Source organism: Neolamprologus multifasciatus, chromosome 6 (assembly GCF_963576455.1).
Source record: "Neolamprologus multifasciatus chromosome 6, fNeoMul1.2, whole genome shotgun sequence".
NCBI classification, from domain to species: Eukaryota; Metazoa; Chordata; class Actinopteri; order Cichliformes; family Cichlidae; genus Neolamprologus; species Neolamprologus multifasciatus.
Window position 1 is genome coordinate 18,857,220 of NC_140444.1, and position 21,672 is coordinate 18,878,891.

Here is a 21,672-nt window from a genome sequence, read left to right on the forward strand (position 1 = left end):
TGGACTTTATCTGAAAATGCTTCACAGGTGTTAACTGCCACAAAGATTAGCGTGAAGGACTTTAAAATGTCAAAACGAAAAAAGAAAGGAAAAGAAAAATGAGAAATCTGTGTTTGGTTTGAGTATGCAACGCTGACACCAGATGGTCATGTGTGGTACGTCAGTTTCCTGGTAGAGCTTTTTCTCTGTGTGTCATAACCCCTTTAAACATGCAGAAGTGAAGTACAGTAATATTTTTAAACAATTAAAGGCATTAATTTTACATTAAAAAACATGTCATTTTAATTCAAATGACTCTTTTCACTGAACCAAAAATATTTGCTAAAGATTTAGATGTAATAAAATATCAAAATATGATGTCCCTGAATCTTGGAAATGATCCTTTAAGAAAAGAAGGTTCTTCAAATTTATGTGATACACAATATATTTTACATGATAGCTGTGATAACTATTTAAACATTACTTTAGTGTTCTTGAAAGGAATTGATAATTTCAGAAAACAAGCACATTTTAATATTTGAGTACCCATTATCAGGGGCATCGCAGTCGAATCCTGCACTCTACTCTGTTTTCCATTGTCACAGAACAGCATGTTTTCTCCTGAACTTTGAGCTGGTTACAGCACTCAGAATTGAATGTGTTCCTGTTTCACAATTAGATTTTCAAACAATTCCAACTAATTATTCACGTCACAGGTTAAATTACTTTTGCTGTTTGAGAAACAGGCTGACAAAATTCAATTCAAATGCATCTTTTTTTTTTTCCTCGGGTGATGGCTTATAATAATCTCACATTTGATTTAAGGTTCAGTGAAAAAAAATGTCAGTTGATGGACTCTAAAGTCATATATTTGTGTGTCCTTATTATCATCAGTTAGAATAATTGCTTGTATTACTATGCAAGTGTGTCACTCATTCAATAAAAGGCTGTTTTCACCTGGAAAAACATTATGAAGTGCTGACCAGTTTTAAGTTTTCAGGAAATAGCCACCTAGATGTATTTGCATTCCTCAGAGGACAAATTCTTGTGTAGCTGGTAATAAAGTAATAAAAGCACACATTGATTAAATCATTTAAAAATATTAAAAACCTTCTTTGAAACATCTGAACCATCATATCAATCAACTTTTACTCATGTAATAAGCACTAGCCATAAAAGGTTTTGTAAATGATAATTGGATAAGAAATTGTCTGTCATCCAGAAAAAGTTAAACTCTTCATTAAATTCAAGGGATACATCTGATGGATGTTCATTTTATTGATTTTATAAAGATAGAAGAAAGTGTTGCGATTGCGCCTGGTGAAGTAAATCCCGGCATGTTAACCTCCTCGCACACTGCCCAGTAGTATATCAAGTGGTCTTTGGAGTTGTCAGGTGTTTTCAAGAGCTTAAGCTCACTCTTCTTCTGAGTGACAGAAAGCTAGAGTGAATTGCCTTTGAATTGGCTTTACATGCACAGAGAACCTTGGGCTCATTGCTTCAAAGTGAAAAGACATATTCGTGTAATATGTTGAAATTCGCCTGTCTTATTCGTTTGTGCTTTCCGATGAGAGGGGTTTTTTTTTTCAGATCCTATCAGAAGGTGTAAGAGTAGAAGATGTAAAGTATAGTAGAGTTCTGCAACTCATCCACACACAAACACACACACACACAGACACACACACACAACATTCAGGATTGGTAGAAGTGAAGATAAAGCATTAAGGATGCGATAAATTCTGTCAGTGCAATGTTCCTATGTTAAGGGGAGCCTTGCAGCAGAGCTGTAAACATTATTTCTCGCCAATATGCCAGACAGATGATGTGAGATTTGATCCTCCCCATCTTCCTCGATAGGCTGTCATTTATGTCTTTTCATCTTTTCATGGTCACACCAGCCTCAGCTCATCAAAGCTGTGCCATCGGCATTCTTGGTAGGAATAAGGAAGCAGGAAATAACACATATACAGCACATTTCTATATAAAAGCGCATCTTTTAGCATGATGGCATCTGCCTATACCTGCACGATAAAAGTTACTTTTCAGATGAAAAGTGGGTTATTCAAATGTTCCTAAATGTTTATGAAGCAGGATATATATGCCAATTATATATTTCTATGAAATGTGTAATATAGCTTAGCTTTGCACTTGCTGTAATGTATGAAGACTGCATGGTATGTTTTAAGGCTAATTTACACAGTATCAATGTCAGTTTGGTTTCTGCTGTCAAAGTAAATCCAAACAAGTGAGAATAGTCATTACTGTAAAATGCATTAACGGCTTCTTCATGTTTTAGATGTAGGAGTTTCCATGCCGATCGAAGGCTGGAAGAACGGTCTTGAATAAAAAATAACAATATATGCAGAAAATGAAGCGATCACATTGCAGAGCCATGCCGTACCAAATGTGCGATGTCACGATGGTCACTATACCAGGACTTGTTATGATGAATAGATTTCAGCAGGGAAGAAAAATACGCAATGCAGTATTTGTGGCAAAGCGGAACAGGTGGAACAGTTCTTCATAAAGATAAAAGAGAAACAGCTTAAACAGCATTTAAATTCATTGGTATATGTTGTTAAGGTTTAGCAGTTACACATCCTGAATGAACACATTTATATTCTGTCCATTCTTTTTAAAGGACTTTTAAATTAAGGATTCATTTATACACACGTTTAAAAGTGAACTTAGGATTCCCTCACTGCATACTGATGAAATCTAACAGAACCTTTCACAGCCTCTGCTCTGCTTTTATGTAACAATCATGTGATTTTCAGAGAACTCCCTTTGACACTCACAAAGTAACATTATTTCCATACTTGCAGGACCGCACTGCTTAGATTGGTGTAATGGTCTCAAGGCGAGACCACTTTTCAGTGTTTTTAATTTACCCCATGGGTCTCCTCAAATGTGTTTACTTTGTTTGTGCCATTTCCTCACAGATAAGTCTGAGCTCATAATCCGTAGGAAGTAATAGAAAACCCTCTGTGTGTGTGTGCGTGGTTTGTGTGTGTGTGTGTGTGTGGCTGATGACCTGCAGGTGGTGACATGTGATTTTCTGTTTCAAGTGATTGCAGGGATGTGATTGCATCTCCTGATTGACCATTTCTTTGGGTGCCCAAATGTTTCTTCAGTCCTTTGTTGTTTTTGTCTTTATCCTCACAAAAGAAAGTTTGGGCAGGGGGGGGGGGGGGGGGGGGGTTTCACTTGTGTAGCTAATTCAGAATCAAAGTTGTGACAGCAGCCCAGTGTCAAAATTTTACTACATGTGGTTAAGTTTGCATGTTAGTAAATAACACCCCCACTCTCTGGTCTCTTGCACTGTGAGATAGGCTCCAGAGCCACCCTGTGAAAGCCTAAGTGGGATAAGCAGTGCCAAAGGAGTGACAGATAGATACGCCTTATACGTTATACACTTTGTTTCTATTTACAGTAATTCGCTTTGACTGTTTTCATTTGGGGGATAAAAAAGTACTGTAAAAACTGCTGCCCTGAAGCTTTATTTAAAAAGTTCATCCATATAGCAAATGCAGTCTCGTCTGTTACTCAAGTAAAGAGGACAGCAAACATTGTTGCTCAAGTTTAAATCAATCTACATCCATTTCAGATTCTGAATGTCTTGAGTGTCTGGACCATTTTCCCCAAAGTTCAGCATGGACAGCATCTAGTTTAAAGAAACTTTTGTCTTTCTCGGGCAGATGTGATTTACTGCTGTTAAAAGCATTTGATGATGACACATTTAACATGGGGATGTGTAATCATGTCAAGTGGTGATGCCATTAATAATCAAACTGCATCCCTCTACTTCCTCCTCAGAAGGCAATCATCATTTTTGTGGTCTTGATAATTTTGTTGTTGAAATTAGGACTATCGTTATGATCCATACTATCTCCGCAAAAATGTCTGTTTTAGAGCTACGAATAATGGACCATTCATTACCGCGTATTTTCTTTTGTTTTTGGATGTCACTCAAAATATCGTCATGTTCTAAAGAGAACTAGCAGACTTTTTTGTTTATTGCACGGATGCTGGATGCAGCTCAAATATGCACTGCAGGGGCCTATGGGACTATCAGTAGTAGGACGAAAGCACAGCTGGCTCAGTAATTTGCCTGGATGCAGTCAATCCTCTGTTATGCCCAAGAAGCGGTCTGTACTCTTTCAAGGGATGGGAAGTCGTTGCATTGTTATGGCACCTGTTCAGACTTGTGTAAACTCTACGTACACACAGCCACTGTTTTACATTTCTGTGATTTCATCGCCTGCAGCAGAAAATCGGAAGACATGCATAATTTCAGCCTCAGAAGCTCAATATTACATCCCTTTGGTTTACTCCCAGAGCAGATGGCAGCGGCAGCATGCAGGTCTCTGTTGGTCTCTGTGAAGGTGATGTTGTCTGGATTCAGTTCATCTGTACTAGAAGCCAGGAAATGTTCTTTTCAAATATATATATATAGTCTGCATGTTGTAAATTAAAAATCTCCAAGCAAATAAAGTTTTAGTGCGAAGATCAAATAAATGTCAAACTATGTGTTATTACTAGTCTACTTGCTTTTACAAAATACCCCTATCTGTTACATACGACATAAAATTAAAATCTTTGACATTTCAGATTGCATATGATGAACATCTTTCTGACCTTTACATTTTTTTTATGATCATAGAAAGGGTAAGTGGCTTCTCTGTTTCTAAAGCAAGCCCCAGCACTGCTCTCCCTGCAGCATTTAAAAACTGTTTATTAATTTTCATAATTATCATTTTCACACCTGGTCTCCCTAAAACCCAACATGGGGTTTTAGGACTTTAGGAAGAAAGCGCAAATAAACTCTGGGACACTATAACGTATGTAACTGATGCACAGAGAGTGCAAAAGAAACCCCAATAAAGCAAACTCACTAAACAGCGCTTCCTTTGAGAAAACACTTGAGAACAAGTGATATCAGTCTCCAGATGAAACGTGGAAATTAAGTGAAGTAGAAGTAGCTGTTATTGTTGAGGACCGCAATAAAGGGAAATGAGCCTCCAAGGAAACACAGATGGGTGTAGATATTGTGCAGATGTAGCATAATTAATCGTATGTAGCGTTTGGATGTACATGGCTTTTTGTTACGCTAGTTAATATGTTTTGCGTAGCATTTATTGCTTACTTTAAGATATCATGTGACATCTGTGAAAGTTCGCTGACTAATGCTGTGGGAAACTAACATGAGACAGTCTGCGGTCCATGCTGTTCCATGTTAGCAGGAGCAGGAGAAAACTATATAATGGCTGCTTACTGTGTAGTTCACTACACTCATGCATCGGGATAAGCGATGTTTAAAACAGACTCACAGTGGATCACTGCCAGTCAATGCAAAGTTGTTCTGAGTGATAACCTTTATCCTGACATATCTATCTCAGTGTTAGTGCTCTTTTCCAGGATCACACTGCTCCAATCCATGGTCCCCAAGGTGTAAAAAATATATTGTCAGTGATATGCTATCTCCTTCACAGTCACCAGTCACTCTCCGCTCAAACCCCTGTTAGAGATTTTGGACCGCCTTGTTAGACAGCACTCTCCATCGCTATCATCAAAACACTAAATGAGGAAATATCTTCTGGTAAAACGGTGCTCTATCCCTCCAATGGAGTTTCAGACATTTTTATTGCCAGGGGCCCTCACATAGACTGGGAAACTGTCTGGGTTGTACTGCACTTGTCTCCTGATGAAAGCTGTCTCCACCACCCTGAAATGGGTAAGCTGTTAAGAAAATGGGTGAATGGATGGATGGATGTTATTGCCAGGGCACGTTCAGGCTGTTCTGGCATTGCGTGGTCACCCAACAACAAACTAAGGGACTTTATGCAGGCTTTTCTTTTCAATTGTGGCCCATCTATAGCCTCTCTTTCATGAGTATTTGTCACTGTTAAGAGCCTGCCAGCTATAATATAAAAGTTGTGAAGGAGCACACGCTGCCATCCAGATGAAGTCCTTTCCAGGGAAAGGCCTCGCTTATTGTGGTCTGGCAAAACAATGCTAAACCACATTCAGAATGATAACACCAGCATGCATGGCACAATATTAAAGGAGTCCAGATGAAAATCCACCCTGCCTGAAGTCTAGACATGTCACCCTTTGAAAACATTTGGCACATTATGAAATGAAAAACAACAAATGAGGCCCCCAATCTGTTGAGCAGCTGAAATCCTAAACAGGCATTTGAAAAGATCGCCCTTTCAAAGCTAATTGCTCTATGTTCCCCAATACCAAGTGGGCACTTTTAAAAGAAGAGGTAACAGGGGATGCAATACAATGATAAAAATGCCGCCTGTCACAACTTTTTGAAATGTGATGCTGGGGTGAAATTTTAAATATAGCATTTATATGCTCTTTAGCCATCCCTTCTTTCATTTGAAATGCAGTGTGTGCTTAAAAAGTTTTAGGAAAATATTCAAGTTGAAGGTAAAAGAGGAAGTGTGCAGACCTAAATAACATCTAACATATCTGAAGGTTATGTCCTTAAGAAACAGGGGGACAGTTCCTGAAAGACCTGACACAGGACCTGAGACATGCATCTGACCCGTATTCTATTCACCAAAAGCTCATCCGAAATTGCTCACTGGAAGTGATGGCTGTCAGGAAGCCGTTCTTAAGGAAGGGAAGAAGGAAGAAAAGAGTGAGGTATGCCAGCAGAACACTATCAGTCATGGATTGGTTTCCCCAGAGCCCGGACCTCAGCATTATTGAAGCTGTGTGGGTTCGTCTTGACAGAGAACAGAACAAAAGGCAGCCAACATCCAAAGAAGAGCCTTGGATCTTCTTCAGGTAGCCTGGAGAACTATTCCTGAAGACTATATAAAAAAATTACAAGGCAGCTTGCCTAACAGAGTTTATTCTTTGTTGAAGAATAAAGGCAGCCATACCAAATATTGACTTTCAGGCTCATTAAAACTTTACAAGCTATGTTTTTGCCATATATGTACTATATGTCCATGTATTTATTTCAGTTCATCCTTGCACCTATTTCCCATTTACCCAGCAAAACATAAAGAAATGAGACTTTTAAACAGTACTAGATATTTGTTTTACAAAAAAACAAACACTGATAGTTTGCATATTTGATATGTTACCTTTGTTCTACTTTTAATTAAATGTAAAGTTATTCCAAGTCAGAGTTCTGTTTTTTTTTTTTTAAACAGTGCTCCATCTTGTTAGAAATAGGATTATTTAAATTGTAGTCTATATCCTACAGACAAGAGTGAATATAGCAAACATGTACTTGTATTGCAAACATGAAAAAAGTGAACTGCAGTTTAGCCGGCTGTGTTGTGTTAGTAGGTACCTGCAATTTTAGGAGGCCATCTATGGTCGTTTTGCACCTATGTTATACTGTTTATTCATCATATGCACATTTTACTCCAAGGTATTAATAATAAATCATCTTTATTAAACAACAATTAATCTATGACTATATATGAAGGATGTTTACTTTGATTATACAACCATTATACAGGAGTAGCTAATCGATAACAGGTATTGATTTGTAACTGTAAAATGGAGAAATATGATGAGAGGTCAAATGTGACACGATATTTGGATACAAACTATAACATGATATTCATAATTCCCATATACCAGTATTGTTTCCTAAATGTTGCCAATACAAAGGCAGTAGACTTTTAAGCACAGCTTTAAAGATAAAAGACACTTTGTGAAAGTTTAACCTTATAAAAAGAGATCAGAGGTCCAAAAAAACAAGATATTTAGCATTGTAGATCAGTCTCTATATATTAAGTAACATAGTTTTTAGTATATATTTAGCATTATTATCACTTTGTCCTTCAGATCAATTGAGTTTGAAGGAGAGGTTAGAGGCCAGATTTTACATGATATGTTGAATCTCTATGCATTATCTCTGTGAAGGTTCTCAGCCCCTCAGTCTCAATCACCTTTATACTATATGTTAGACCACACTTGTAAAAATTATAGTTTCTATGTTATAAGGTTTTTTTATAAGCTGACCTCGGTGTATGTGAGGTAAATTTTAATGGCTTGTTGACCCCATGCTTGAGATATCATGTTTACAGACGCTACCAAAAAAGTGTAACCTCCTCGGTGGCAGAAACAAACCTTATTTCTACTTAATACATTGTTAGTTACATAATTAATATAATCTTAAGAAAAAAATTATTTTCATTATTATTATTTTTTCAAACTTACTATTAATTTACATATTTTGTAAAAATTAAAATCAATAGCTTTCTTTGATTCAACTCGTAACTTTATTCCAAATACAATACACATTGCTATTTACTAGCTTATTTAACAATATTTGGATTTTGATATAACTTAATGTAAAATTCAAAGTAAACATTATTTGTGTTGTATTTTTGTGATGAAACTGATATAAAATACTTGAAATAACACAAAAAACAGCCAGCCCAGAGACATAACCTCTCCACCATGTCCTCTGTCTGCCCTGGGGCCTTCTTTACATGTTCAAAACACCTCACCTTGAAGGCACAGACGAGGCATCCCAGTCAGTCACCCAAACTACCTCAATTGGTGCCTTTCTATGTGAAGGAGTAGCGGCATCCAAATGAATATCTCTAAGGCTGCACACAGACCCCCTTCATAGGAAACTCATCACAGATGCTTGCATCTGTGATCTTATTCTTTCAGTTACTACACGGAGCTCCTGACCATATGGGACGGTATGGTCACATTAGCCGTCAAATTGACTGATTTTCTCAGCTCTCTTTTCACCACAGCAGACTGGTGTAGCATCCACATCACTGCCAAGACTGCACCAGTCTGTCTGTCAATCTCCTGCTTCACTCTGCTTTCACCCGTGAACAAACACCGAGGTACTTAAACTCCTCCACTCGGGACAGCACCTCGTTCTGGGCACTCCACTCTTCCGTCAGATAAAGGTGACACCTTTGTCAAGTAGATTGTCCAGCCAAATATTGGACAGTCACATTGGCAGATGGAATTTTCTTCACTCCCAGGAGGGATTGTGGCTTGCAATATAGCAGCATCAGCTGTCCTTTTCGTGTGTGGCATAACCAGGGCATCTATCTGTCTCAAGTAGATCTGGCAATGTCTCCAACATTCTGATGACTTCCAGTCTGGGAAGTTCCCCATCAAGATGATGAATGCAGTAATAGCATCTAAGTTGACATATGACAGGTACCCCTGCCTCCCTTGATATTATGTGATACTTTAATTTAGGACAAACAATAACTGAATAAATCAGTTTGCTAAAACTGCAACTGCAGAATTGTGTTCTTTTTAAAACATCTGTATTTTAAAAAAAAACACTAATCAAAGCAGAAATAGAAAGCAATGATGTGGCATCATTAGAAACACATTAACTGACAAAATCCTAAAATACCTGAAAGATTGAAAAAAGAGATATAACAAAAATATAACTCCTGGGGCTTCATAGAGCCCAGTTAGTGGGATGACAGTTAAGGATACACTTAAATTAACTCTGGGAAATGATGCCTTAGATGTGCATAAAAATACTGCTAAAATACCTCATTGGTACTGATCTACTCCATCATAAAGTGAAAGGACATCTTTTAGTAATACACTTTTACTCAGACTACTCTGAAGTAGCACAGCTTTCCAGCACAACCCAACATTCTGCCATCATAGACATGAAAGCCTTTTTCGTCAGACATGGAACCCCACTGTGTGCCTGCTGTCACTGTTGACTGTAAGCTGGATAGGCTGTAAAGCAGCAAGAGCCATGTGTACTGACAAAAAAAACATCCAGAACGCCCTCTGCTGACCTTTTCCATATTGCACACAGATACAGAAGAAATCCAATGTTAAAATACAGCTTCTCTAAATTTTGAAAACAGAAACCTAAATCAGACTTTTTTAGATTATTTCTACTACATCCTGTTATACCAAAAGTTTTTGTAATGTGCCAAATTTCACAATATGCTAAAAAGGTTAGCACTGTTGGTTCACAGCAAGAAGGCCCTGAGTTCGACTCTGCCAACTGGCCGGGGTCTTTCTGTGTGGAGTTTGCATGTTCTCCCCGTGTCTGCGTGGGTTCTCTCCAGGTACTTCTTTGCACAGTCCAAACACATGCAGTTAGTGGGGTTGGGTTAATCGGTGGATCTAAATTTCCATGTGAATGTGAATGGTTGTTTGTCTCTCCATGTTAGTCCTGCATCAGATTGGTTTTCATTCAGTCTTGAGCTATAAAAAATGTAATGTTCTCATTCCTGTACTCATTTCTTTTCTGTGATTTATAAATTGTAATAATAAATTATATAATTATATTTATAAATCAGTTTTTCCCACATTTTGCATGTGTAAACCTTTTTTGGGAGGGTTGTATCTAATGCTTTTAACAGCAACGTTACCTAAATCTTTCTGATTAACTACATGCAGTTTATGTTGGCAGCGACTTTCCTGTATAACAGTGACTCTGAAGATTATTAGATTATTTTTATATGCATAACATACAGTATTTAACTGAGCCTCTATAAAAGGAAATTTATCTCCAATCTTAAACAAAATACAATAAAGTGAAAGAATTATAATTGTGCTTTAGTTTGTAACGATATGATTACAACCTATAAAAACTGTCTGTCCTAAAGTTTCCTTTCAACCTGTATTACAATAAGTAAGGCCTTTGATTTAACCTGCATTCAGTAATTCTAAATTTAGAAAAGACAGAGACAGATCGTGAAAAGTTATATTCAATCATCGGAATTTTGATTACAATCAGAATAAGAAATGATATTACTAATAACTCACAGTGTGTTTGTTTTACCATCATTTTTGACAACAGTCCAGTCTTTATTAAGTGGTTCCATTGGTGACACCAGACAAGAGTAACAAAAACACAGAAACACTAAATGTACGATAATGAGGAAAATGCCCAGAAATAAATAACTGAAACAATAAAAGATTTAAAAAAAAAAAAACATTTTCAGAAAAGTTTTAAAAAGCTGTGGTGACAGCTGAAGTTCTTTTTCTGCAGTGAGTTCAGCATGTCATTACAACAAAGTTCTTATTCTGGTGGGAGTGATTGGCAGCAAACTAAGCACGCACACTGAGAAGTCTACATTATGTAGGTACATCAATCTAGAACTTAATTTAGTTCACTTGTTTCTGTTTTCACTTTGACTGCTTATCTACTTTCACACAGAGTGTAAGAGAGTACTGACACATTTGCATATAGTATCTGGTGGTGGAGAAAAAAAATGCATTCCTTTCAAAATTTACAGTAATTTAAATTGCATGAATATGTTTTTAACTAGGTAACAACTGCCTCTACCCACAGTGGATGTCGTTAGGTTTTTCAAAGCATACATATACCAATATAAGAATATGCTTGTGCTGTTGAATACAAATGTGCTTTGAGTTCATTTTTAAGTGTTCCTCCATTGCAACAATAAACCACAAGTAGTGTAACATCTAAAGACGCGTCCATGCAGTGTAACTGATCCGCTTGAGCCACAATGAAACAAATATTGCCAAGATATTAGAACCAGATGCAGAAAAAAATCTGACAATTCTTGAGCTGTCCACCATGTGGGTGGAAAGGAGCACCATGTCAGACCCACACGGTAAGATGTGGGAGGTGAGGAAGAATAAGAAGGAAGTCATGCTCACAGGAAATAAGTTTATGACATAACACTGGGGCGACGGGTTGGTTGGAGGGGGTCCAACACCAAATCTGTGTGTGTGTGTGTGTGTGTGTGTGTGTGTGTGTGTGTGTGTGTGTGTGTGTGTGTGTGTGTGTGTGTGTGTGCGTGCGCCTGGAACGTGACTTTTTATTGTTTTGAATTATTTAGCTGATTGTAACTCACACACCTTTTTTGGATTAGAAGTAGAAATGTGCTTTTTTTGTTCTGAGTGACCATGACAAACCGATATAACAGAAACGGTCACGTTATGCCAAAACAATGCAAAGGTATTCATTCATATCGTTGCGCTTACACTCAGTCGTACACATACACTCGCACACACTCAGTAGGTGAAGCGTCGCACCAGCCGTGCTTCATATGTATTCAAGTATTCAGCCAAGGCTGGTGATGTTGGAGCGACCACCCGGGGGTGCTACAATGCGGTGGCCAGAGCGACGTGGGATATTGTCATCAATCTGTGCACCTAAAATGAGGACAAAATTAATATATTAGATGGCTCTAATTGTAAAAGAAATCAATTTTGCATAACTGTGTATTTAGAGTACATTCTGTTTGAAAATATACTATTTTTCTTACCTGAAAGGCTGAAGTTGGATTGGTGAAGATTACGTATTGGTGGTGGCTGGTGAGAGGTGGGAGAGGTTTTGGCTGACGGAGAAGGAGTAATGTATTTGGGAGTCGGAGCAACATCATATACAGGGCCATCATATATCCCCCGAGTTACACCCTGCTTAAGCTTTACCTGGGCAGAAAACAGACAGAGACACAAACAAGCCAACCTATTATTCATTCTTTAGAAGCGAATGGCCTGCAGCACATTAGTCTCCATAATACGGGACTAATTGGCTCATTTGTATTTTGCCTGAATCACCTACTGGTGAAAAAAGAGAGAATAATGTTCATGTTTCTAATCAATTCAGCTCCTGTTTTGTTTTGTTTTGTTTTTTCTTTTTCATTATCATAACATAATAATCTGTACAAAAGGTAAAAATAAACAGCCCAAATTCCTCGAACCAAGGTTAGGTTGTACAATTATTTAATTTACAGAGTCTTCTTCAAATCTTTATTTGCCTCATTTTGGGGGCATATTTAGATTTTTACCTTTTTATGAGGACTTGCAGCAAGATAAGGAAAAGAAATCCTCAAACATCTACCCAATTAATCTTTCAATGAAATTTTTCAATGTGAGATTTATAACACTGTTTTTTAAGTATTTTTAAAATCTTCTAAATACTGTACCTCATTCCTGAACTTTACACGCTGGTAAGCATAATCTGGGAAGGGTTTGCGTGGAATAAATCGACCAGTGCCCTGCTGAGCATGCAGCTTTCCTTCTTCATACACCACCTGGCCTTGACTCAGCACCAGCACTGGACCTCCGCGACATTCCAGACCCTCGAAGATGTTGTATTCTGCAGCCTGTGCAGAGAGAAAATATGAGACAAAGAAGTACAGAAAACAGAGGATTATTTGATTTTTCCAAATACTGTACAGTGTTTAGCCTCTCTATGCAGTCAGGGCAAGCTTGCTTTTTATCATAGGGTTTAATAGATGCAGCAAAATGCAGCATATGAGAAGATGGGGGATAAATAAGTGGGGGGCAAGGGGATACGGGGGGCGACTGTATAAATTCAGGGGGATGGGCGGAGATATAACAAAATGAGTGAGGGGTGAAGGGGGATTATAACTTAAATCTGGCTTCAGTCTGGATTAGGGTCTTTGGGAGTGGCAGAACAGACCAATAAATGAACTACGGTGTATTGTGTTACATTTTTGAAGGCAATTTTGTTTAACCATTTGCCTATAGCTCATTTTGTTTTGCAGATAGATTTAGTCTTATCCTTCACACAGACACAGCTGTCTGTGTGATAGCTGCTGCTGTTGAAAAAGGTGAAAAGGCTTCATCTGTGATGCTTAAAGGATTAAAACAACAATGTCCTGATAATCCACGGTCCATAGCGTGAACTCGGGAGCATGGTTATTGTTCCGTGTCATTTTCAGTAGACTCGTGTCGGTTTCACAATACGAAATTTCACTTGCCATCTTTGATTTTGAAAGAGAAATGTACAAAATGCACATTTGACCGCACATTTGCTCAGACCCGAACACAATAAGAATGAACAGCTATTCATGTGTAAATCTGCCTTTACGAAATATTATTTTAATTAATTTAGGAAAAAACTTTTCAAACATTGAGGCTTACTATTTTGGTTCTAGCACACATATATGATATATACTGAGAAAAATAAAGCTAGACTTGACTGCATATTATTATTCAGGTTTCTGTTCCCCTCCTGTGATCTTCCATGTGGTTCTTATCCTATTTTACACTCTGCAGTCTCCCATGAAACCTTCTGTTGTTCAGCCTCTGTCTAGCCTTCCCCCCCTTATATTATTAGTTCTTCTCCCTCTCTCCGATTTACCCACCCTCTCTTTTCCCTCATCATCTTTCTTTTCTTTTTGTCCTCACCGACTGCTGGAGTTTGGCAGTGATGGTTTTGATGCTGTCAGGGTCCCAGATGACAATGTCTGCATCAGAGCCCACAGCTATCCGACCCTTACGTGGGTACAGATTGAAGATTTTAGCAGCGTTGGTGGATGTGACTGCCACAAACTGGTTTTCATCCATCTTCCCCATGGCCTAAGGGAAAAAGAAGTGGATGTTTAGAGTGCTACACAAAAACCTCACACCTACACAAAAGAAACAACAAAAACATGCCCTCATTGCTCACCACTGCCTTTTCCCAAACAAAGCCCATTCTCTCCTCAACGCCGTTGATTCCTTCGGGGATCAAGGTGAAGTCATCTTTACCAATAGCTTTCTGGGAGGTGCTGTAAGCGCAGTGAGAACTGCCCACCACCTGGAGGTCCCCACTGTATCAAGGCAACAAAATGAAGTGAAATCATCAGCAAACACTTAAGGATGCAGTCATTGACCTGTCTAATGTTAAAAGGTTCCCTGACAAATTGCTAAAAGTTTTAAACCCCTCAGAGAACTCAGTCTGTAGAAATAGCAACAAATCAATAAAATAAAAAATTTATGTTAAAAAAAAGACAGAATGAAGTAGACACATACAGAGAAATTATTTTTTAACCACTAGCCACCAGGTGTCCTCACTGAGCACGTAAGGTAAAGTATGTCAAGTCATGCAGTGGCCTATTGCAGAAAAACAGCCAACTGAACTACAGAGAATGGTGCAACACAGCTGCAGTATCAGTCCTTTAAACATTAACTAGATTAATGCTCAGTCTGGTCTGCATCATTAAAGAAAGCCAACAAGACCTATGCTCGCTTTAGCTCTGAATAAATAAGGCTGAATCTGGCTGATAAAGACTTGTGATTGTCACGGTTCAGTTATAAGACCTTTAATTTATTTGTTAATTACAGTGATTACTCCGTGTTAGTGAGCTGTGGGATCGTCACCTTAATGCCAAGAAAGTGCTTATTATGTAAATAATGGGCTTCACTGAAATCTGAGGGGGGGAAAAAAGCTGTTCTTGTGTTCATGTCTCCGAAAACGAACCTAAGAATACACCCCGTTGTTTCAGGAGTGGCTCAAAGAAAACAGCAGTATCACACCACCGGCTTGACAGCATGGACCCGCCTTGAGAAGTTGGAGCTTCAGACGAAGGGTGGAGAAACAGAGGAAGATAGAGGAGGAGGAGAAGGAGGAGGGAGGCACTCGGTAGCCAAGGCAACAGATAATAGAGGTTTCAGTGCTATTTGTGGAATCGGGGGCATTTTAAAATGTGCAAGTTCTCCGCATTGTGTGTGTGTGATATGTGTGACGGGTGCGAGTACTGTGTCTGAGGTAATACCTGAGGTGAGTTTGGCCTTGACTTGCACTTATGCATAGGTACAAGTTAACCAACCATTATCGTGTGCCTGACTGAATATACAGTAAAGTGGCTTCCAAATGATTATGTAGTCCTTAGTCTGTAATTAAGTCTCTCTTCTCTTCTGCCTCTCCTCACACCTTCACCTTCTCTCCATCTGTTTTCCTGTTTCACTGAAGTTTGATCTAAAATTCTGCATAACACTAACAGCTGTTTGTGGCATGAATACCAAAGAGTGTGTAGGGGTAAAATGTAAGAGTCTCCTTTTGTGTCTTTGATCCTATTTGCATTTCACATTGAGCAGAGGTCATACTGTAGCTAAATTAAGCTTTTGTCTGCCTTTACATAAATACTAAAAGTTTTTGCTTTTAGGGTTTATGAAACACTCTTGACACTGCACATTTTCTCAGACTTCATACAAACTACTTGTTGTAAAACTCTGGAGTCTTCTATAAATTAAACTACTACAGTTTTTAGCAATATCAATTCACTGTTTTAAAAAAAGTGAGACGTACCAGGCCAGCAGGGTGTGAAGATGGTCCGGGGTTGTCTGGTCAGGACTTAAAGGTGGAGAGGTCACGTAGGCAGCAGCCTTGGCCCAGTTTTTGCTCCAGTAATGCGAACCATCAGTGGCCAGGCTAGCTGTAATTGGCTCTCCGAAAACCACAGAACCTGAGCAGAATAGTAGAACGGTTAATTTCATCCTTAATAAAGACAGAAAAGGACATTATATGATTAAGAACTACCTTTCCTCCGGGCCTGGGTGATAGTGTCAGCTGCACTCTTGCTCATCACCTTTGTGATGTAAACAGGACAGTTCACACGATTGCCAAGAGTGATGGCACGGAACACCGCCTCAGCCTCCAACTGCACAGGAAGGGAATAAACTAGAGCCAAGAACCTATACAGTGGCAGGTGAATTGATTAACAGTGAAGCTATGGGGAAAAAAAATCACCTCTTCGGGACGACTCAGAGGATGACCTTCGGGGCCAGTAATTCCCATTCCAAGTATTTTTTTCTGTTCCTACAAAAAAAAAGTTATAAGAATAACAAAAGAATGTCAGAATTATCCTCACATGCAATGCAATCACTGACAGCTGTACATACAGTAACTGTACAGCCATGTTTGAATGCCTCTGATGAGATTTCAGGAATTACAAATAACAAATCTTTTGGCCTGTCAAGCTAAAATAAATATGCAGTGTAATCTTCGAAAGCCAGCGCACAGCTGGAAGATTAAGCACATTTCAGTTTCTCTGAAAACCTGGATAACAACCAGATCCCCACCCTGCTCCCTTTTTAGTGTTTGTTTGTTCTCTATGGGGTTGATATGAATTTTCATCACCTATCTCCCTATTTCTCTTACAGTTAGTTTAACAAGCGTGTCATGATCATTCATCAGCACTGCAATTATCTTCCATTACCCTGATTTATCTTCACATACATCAACGTTTTTGCCATAATTGTCTCATTAATCTAGGCCATCATTTCCATGACCACAACTAATACTTGCCATCACTTCTGCTAGCTATATCAGCACCTTCACCCTCACCAACTTAATCACCATTACATCATCATCATCATCATCCTCATTAGAATAATAATGGTCAACTTTAATGGTGGCCTAAGATAAACCTGTCATTCTCAACTGCAGCTGCAGGCGTATTAGTCCTTGCTTTCTCTTTCTGCGAGATGCAGCATTATGTAACAAGAATATCTCTAAGCTGTGGTGCATGCTGAAGAGAGCAAAAAAAAAGGCAGCAGCACTTACCTACATAATAAGATATCCTTTTTCAGCAGGCAGTAGCACTTACCTGAGCAATAAGATCACCATTTTCAGCGTGAACTAACACCACAGCACCCAGCTGCTTCAGAAATGAGAATGCCTCATACAGCTAAAAGACAAGAACACCAATTTTCAGATTTCTACTGTTAAAAACAGAAGCCAGAGGATTCGTACAGCATTGATGATTCATGGAATTTATGAGTATAAAACATACCTCTGAATCGGTCATCTGGTACACATCCTTATAAGCCATGTATACTTGAAAGGAGTTGATACCTGGCAACAGAAGAAACAATGAACGGCTTCATAATGAGAAAGTAAATACTCAGGAGCGTGGATAATAAAGACAAACTGTGAGTGAATAGGAATGGAAAGCAGTGCATGTTTGTGTCTAGCCAAATAATACGACTCCTAGAAGGAAGCTGGACACACAAGCAGCTGGTTTATCTCGTATGGTGACTTTTAAAGCTGCCCCAGAAGAAAATGCTCATTTTTCTACTCAAACAGATTACAAGTGAAATTTGCACATGGCCACAATGACAGCAGTGAGAACAATGGCTCTCTACAGTGTCTTGACTCTAAGAGGATTCAGCACTTTAGCCAAATTGTTTCTAAATCTGTCCCTATTGTTCTTGTGAAATGTGCCCAAACTAGGGATTGAAACAAGAACTGCAAGAAAGGCCACATCTCTAAAATATCATACAATAATTAAAAATGGACGTACCTTTGTCCTGCACCAGAAGCTCCAACTCATCTTTAACGTTTTCATTCCACTGGGGGATGTCTACGTGCAGAGAGTAATCACAGCAGGCTTTCTTGTCTGCGGCCTCCTGCCAGCGCTCAAACGCCTCCAGCAAACTGTCACCAGGCTGAGGGGCTACGTGGTCAACTGAAAATTAGGAAGGGCACAAGGCATAGAAAAAAGAAAGAGCGTAATCAGTATTTTGAAACACTTAAAGACAAACGTAGATATGGTATGTGCTATACTGTAGCTGACACTTGCTGACTAAGTCTAAGCATTCACACTCACTGATCATGGTGGTGCCCCCAGCAAGTGCAGCCTTGGTGCCCTGAAAGAAGTCATCAACAGGCTGTATGCCCAGATAAGACTTCATCAGGCAGGTGTTAACATCTATTCCACCTGGTATCACCATGCGGCCATTGGCCTCGATCACCTTGACTCCCCCAGGAACAACCAGGTTCTCCCCCACCTGCCTACCCAGGATAAGATGTGCAAAAACAGATGAACAGATGAAAGGGAAAAGGAAGCCAAATTATGGAGGTGTGAAGATTGTGGAAAAGATTTGTCATGGCAAAATACACATGGGAATGCAAAAGGGTTGAGAAGATGGAAAAGAACACAAAAAGAAAGGAAGAGCAAAGAAATGTAGAAAACAGCCTCTGCAGTGCTTAAAACAACACGCTCATGCAATGTCCCCAAATACGCACTTGATGAGCCCGTCTTCAATGTAGACATCTGCATAGAAAGACTGGTCATCATTAACAACTCGCCCTCCTTTGATCAGCAGCCTTTCACTCTGCAGGGGAAAAGCACAGAAAGGGGAGAGAGGTTGAACTTAGTCCTGACATTTTGATATATTGCACAATCAGTTATGTAATCCATGGCTTTATAGCAATATAACATGATGTGGTGTAGTGTGCACAGAAATGCATGGCCACACAAGAGCTGTACCTGAATGGGGCGCCAAAAAAAAGTATCTTTCTGTTATTTCAATTATGTGTGCAATCAAATACTGAACATTCACAAGCAGGGTGTTGAAACCAGCACGTTTTTTGTGAGACCACCGCGTGTCCACACCCTCTACTACTACGGATGGTGCCTGGCAACAGCATTAGGAAGATGTTACGTCTCCATGGTAACCAGTGATCAAGCAGGGTTTAGCATGACGACAGCTGACGGCTTGCCGAAAAATCAACGTCTTTGACCAATGAGGAGGCAAAAGGGGGGAAGAATATGCAGACATTATTTGTGTCTAAACCTTCAAATTCAATGTGTAACTCTAGGCTTAAGATCCATTAGACACTGGATAATTCTCAAATAACAGACGTGCCAAATGTGTAAAATCCACGCTTGAACACAGACTGAAAAGGATGCACGTCGTTTGTTAAAATCTAGCTTCACATTTCGTTGCTTAAGCAAGCAGTTGTCACTTGCTCGACTCCAGTTTCGATCGCACACGTCAACCGAGTTAATCTCTCTGACAGGCAGCGAGATTATACGACATTATCCAATCAGGAGCGAGAAAACGCGCTCAAACACAACGCACTGTCACCTTTCTTTGGCGTGCAGTTTCTCGTAGGGGCAGCATGAGAAAGCCTTAAGTGAGGTAACTTTCAGTAGGAATTTAATCCGTATTCATGCATACATGACTGCTGGTCGCTGCTGAGCAGGCCGGCTCGCTTACCGTCAGATGGGGGATGCTGTTCTTGGACCCAGACATGCTCTTTCCGTCGCTCTGCCCCCTGGCAGTTAACTCAGAAGCGAATTATACCGACTCCGGCGCCCCTGCGCGGCTTCCTGCTCCCCTTTGTCTCCACTGATGTGATGTGGGTTTTGTTTCCGTGTGTGACAGAAAGCGAGCGATGAATCCGCCGCCTTACGGCTGCGTCGGGCTGCGTGGCGCGCGCACAGTGGAAGAAAGCTGACGTTCCTGTGGGCGCGCGCGTGAGGAAAAAGTCACAGCCACCGTATTGCCTGACGACGTTCAGGGCACGGGGGGGGGAAAAGACAGCTATAGGCCATATGTGAAGACACGAGCACCCTCACACCCACTACACACACACACATCTTACTTCAAAGCATAAACAATGCAGCGTGGAGGTTGGGTGGGGGTGCATGTTGTCTGTCGCTGTCCGATTCAGCACCACGGCAAGCAAAAAATATGTGTTGCTGCTTTGTTGCGCGCGTTTTGCGCCTTTTATTGAGAATTTAAGCTTAACGCAATCCATAATAGCCAAACTGCAATGCGCCATAAAAAGTTCATAATTTATGCAAACTGAAGCCTTTGTCAGGAAAATAACTCCTGGTTCCTGGTGTTCCAAAACGAAACCAGCATATCTTTTTTTGGTGGTTTATGAGTAAAAAATTATTTTTATCCTCTGCGTAGGCCAAAGGTTCCCCACCGGTTAAAGTCTAGTGGCACTTACTGGTGCACTTCAATAATAAATTATAGTTAGGGAACGACGGAGCCATTGCACTATCAACATCTGTCAACAAAAAGCCACAGATTGAAGCTGTCAGTCCTACCTTGCCATTAGGACTTTCCGTCCCCGATGAAAATCTGACCTCAGCACCACTGCGTGCTTCGTCTCTCTTTCCGGGCGAGCCGTTCAGCGACGACTCCCGGGCCTCGCTGGGCGTCTTGCTAATGGGGTCACCGGTGTCTAAGAGTCGTTCCCGGCTCCCGCTTCTCGGGGTGCGGCTACCTTTTCTCCCCACCGCATAGTTTTCGAAGTCTATGGTCTTGCTCTCAAACGCCCCCTCCACGGAGCTGAACATACCATAGGTCTTCCTCTGGTTCGGCCCGGTGGTGATCGGCCCTGCTAGGTAGACCGGTAGCTCATCCTCCCGGTTCCACTGTCTTCTGCAGTCAGACATATTGGCTACAGTGGGAGACGCACACTTCCCCCCCCCAAGTCTGAAAGGATGGAGACGGCTTTGCTTGTTTTACGTCTAACCGGGTCACAGTCCCGCCTCTCCAGGCAAGCGCACTCATTCGAAGATGTGAACTGGAAAAGCAGCTCTCTTCGGGCAACCTAGAATCCTTCCTCTTCATATACACATGATGCAGTGCTCCCGTTTTGACAGGACTGGTGGCGTGTCAGTGTGAACTAGTTTTAAAGTGAAGCATTCGTGCTGAAAGAATAAGTAAGCACATCTACAACTTACCCCGATAAATTTAGATTCCGTGTTTTGGCCTCTTTGTGGAGGACCTCTTTGTCTCTCTCCAGTGTGCCCCTTTCTCGTGTTTTAATGTGGGGGGTTGTGTCTGAGCAAGACACATCATTATCATCGGATTAAATCAGCATCATCTTTCCATCCACATCTGGGGGGGATCATCCACAAGGTCCATGTGCCTTAGGGGCTTAACTGCGGTTGTCACACAAAGATCTGCTTTACATCAAAGACCCTGCGAGCTAAACGAGAGCTACCCTTTATAGTTCCTTCATCTTCAATTATGGAGGCCTGCCCTTCCCAGGGCGCTCCATATGTAGCCTACTCTCGGAAACAGGATGAGGGTGGGCGGCGGCTGTCCCTCAGCACTTGGACAGGTGGACCGCTACAAACATTAAACACAGCAATAACACGTGCACACGCATTAATATTATTATTATTATTATTATTATTATTATTATTATTATTATTATTATTATTATTATTATTATTATGT

General features: G+C 40.1%; 1 protein-coding gene across 2 annotated transcripts; it reads right to left on the reverse strand.

Annotated features, from left to right (window-relative positions):
* Positions 1-10,746: 10,746 nt before the first annotated feature.
* On the reverse strand, positions 10,747-21,398 carry crmp1 (collapsin response mediator protein 1). 2 transcript variants are annotated; one of them, XM_085163312.1, is made up of 14 exons: positions 20,529-21,398; positions 18,710-18,798; positions 18,291-18,475; positions 17,985-18,149; positions 17,475-17,536; positions 17,289-17,369; positions 16,430-16,498; positions 16,220-16,340; positions 15,989-16,145; positions 14,369-14,510; positions 14,107-14,277; positions 12,876-13,055; positions 12,213-12,378; positions 10,747-12,099 (listed from the first exon to the last, which is right to left on the reverse strand). In XM_085163312.1, the coding sequence occupies exons 1-14, from the start codon at positions 20,877-20,879 to the stop codon at positions 12,008-12,010; spliced, it is 2,031 nt and encodes a 676-aa protein (XP_085019438.1). In that variant the 5' UTR covers positions 20,880-21,398; the 3' UTR covers positions 10,747-12,007. The 2 variants fall into 2 exon arrangements, with proteins under 2 accessions (XP_085019438.1, XP_085019439.1); XM_085163313.1 differs by lacking the exon at positions 20,529-21,398 and adding an exon at positions 19,687-20,522.
* Positions 21,399-21,672: the final 274 nt, after the last annotated feature.

Excerpts from the sequence above, each read along its gene's own strand:
- crmp1 (XM_085163312.1), bottom strand. The coding sequence starts at position 20,879 with ATGTCTGACTGCAGAAGACAGTGGAACCGGGAGGATGAGCTACCGGTC. Across the intron at positions 17,370-17,474 it reads ACCAGATGACCGATTCAGAG|CTGTATGAGGCATTCTCATT; the intron begins GTATGTTTTATA and ends CTTGTCTTTTAG. Across the intron at positions 14,511-15,988 it reads CTTCACACCCTGCTGGCCTG|TGGGGACCTCCAGGTGGTGG; the intron begins GTACGTCTCACT and ends GCCTTGATACAG.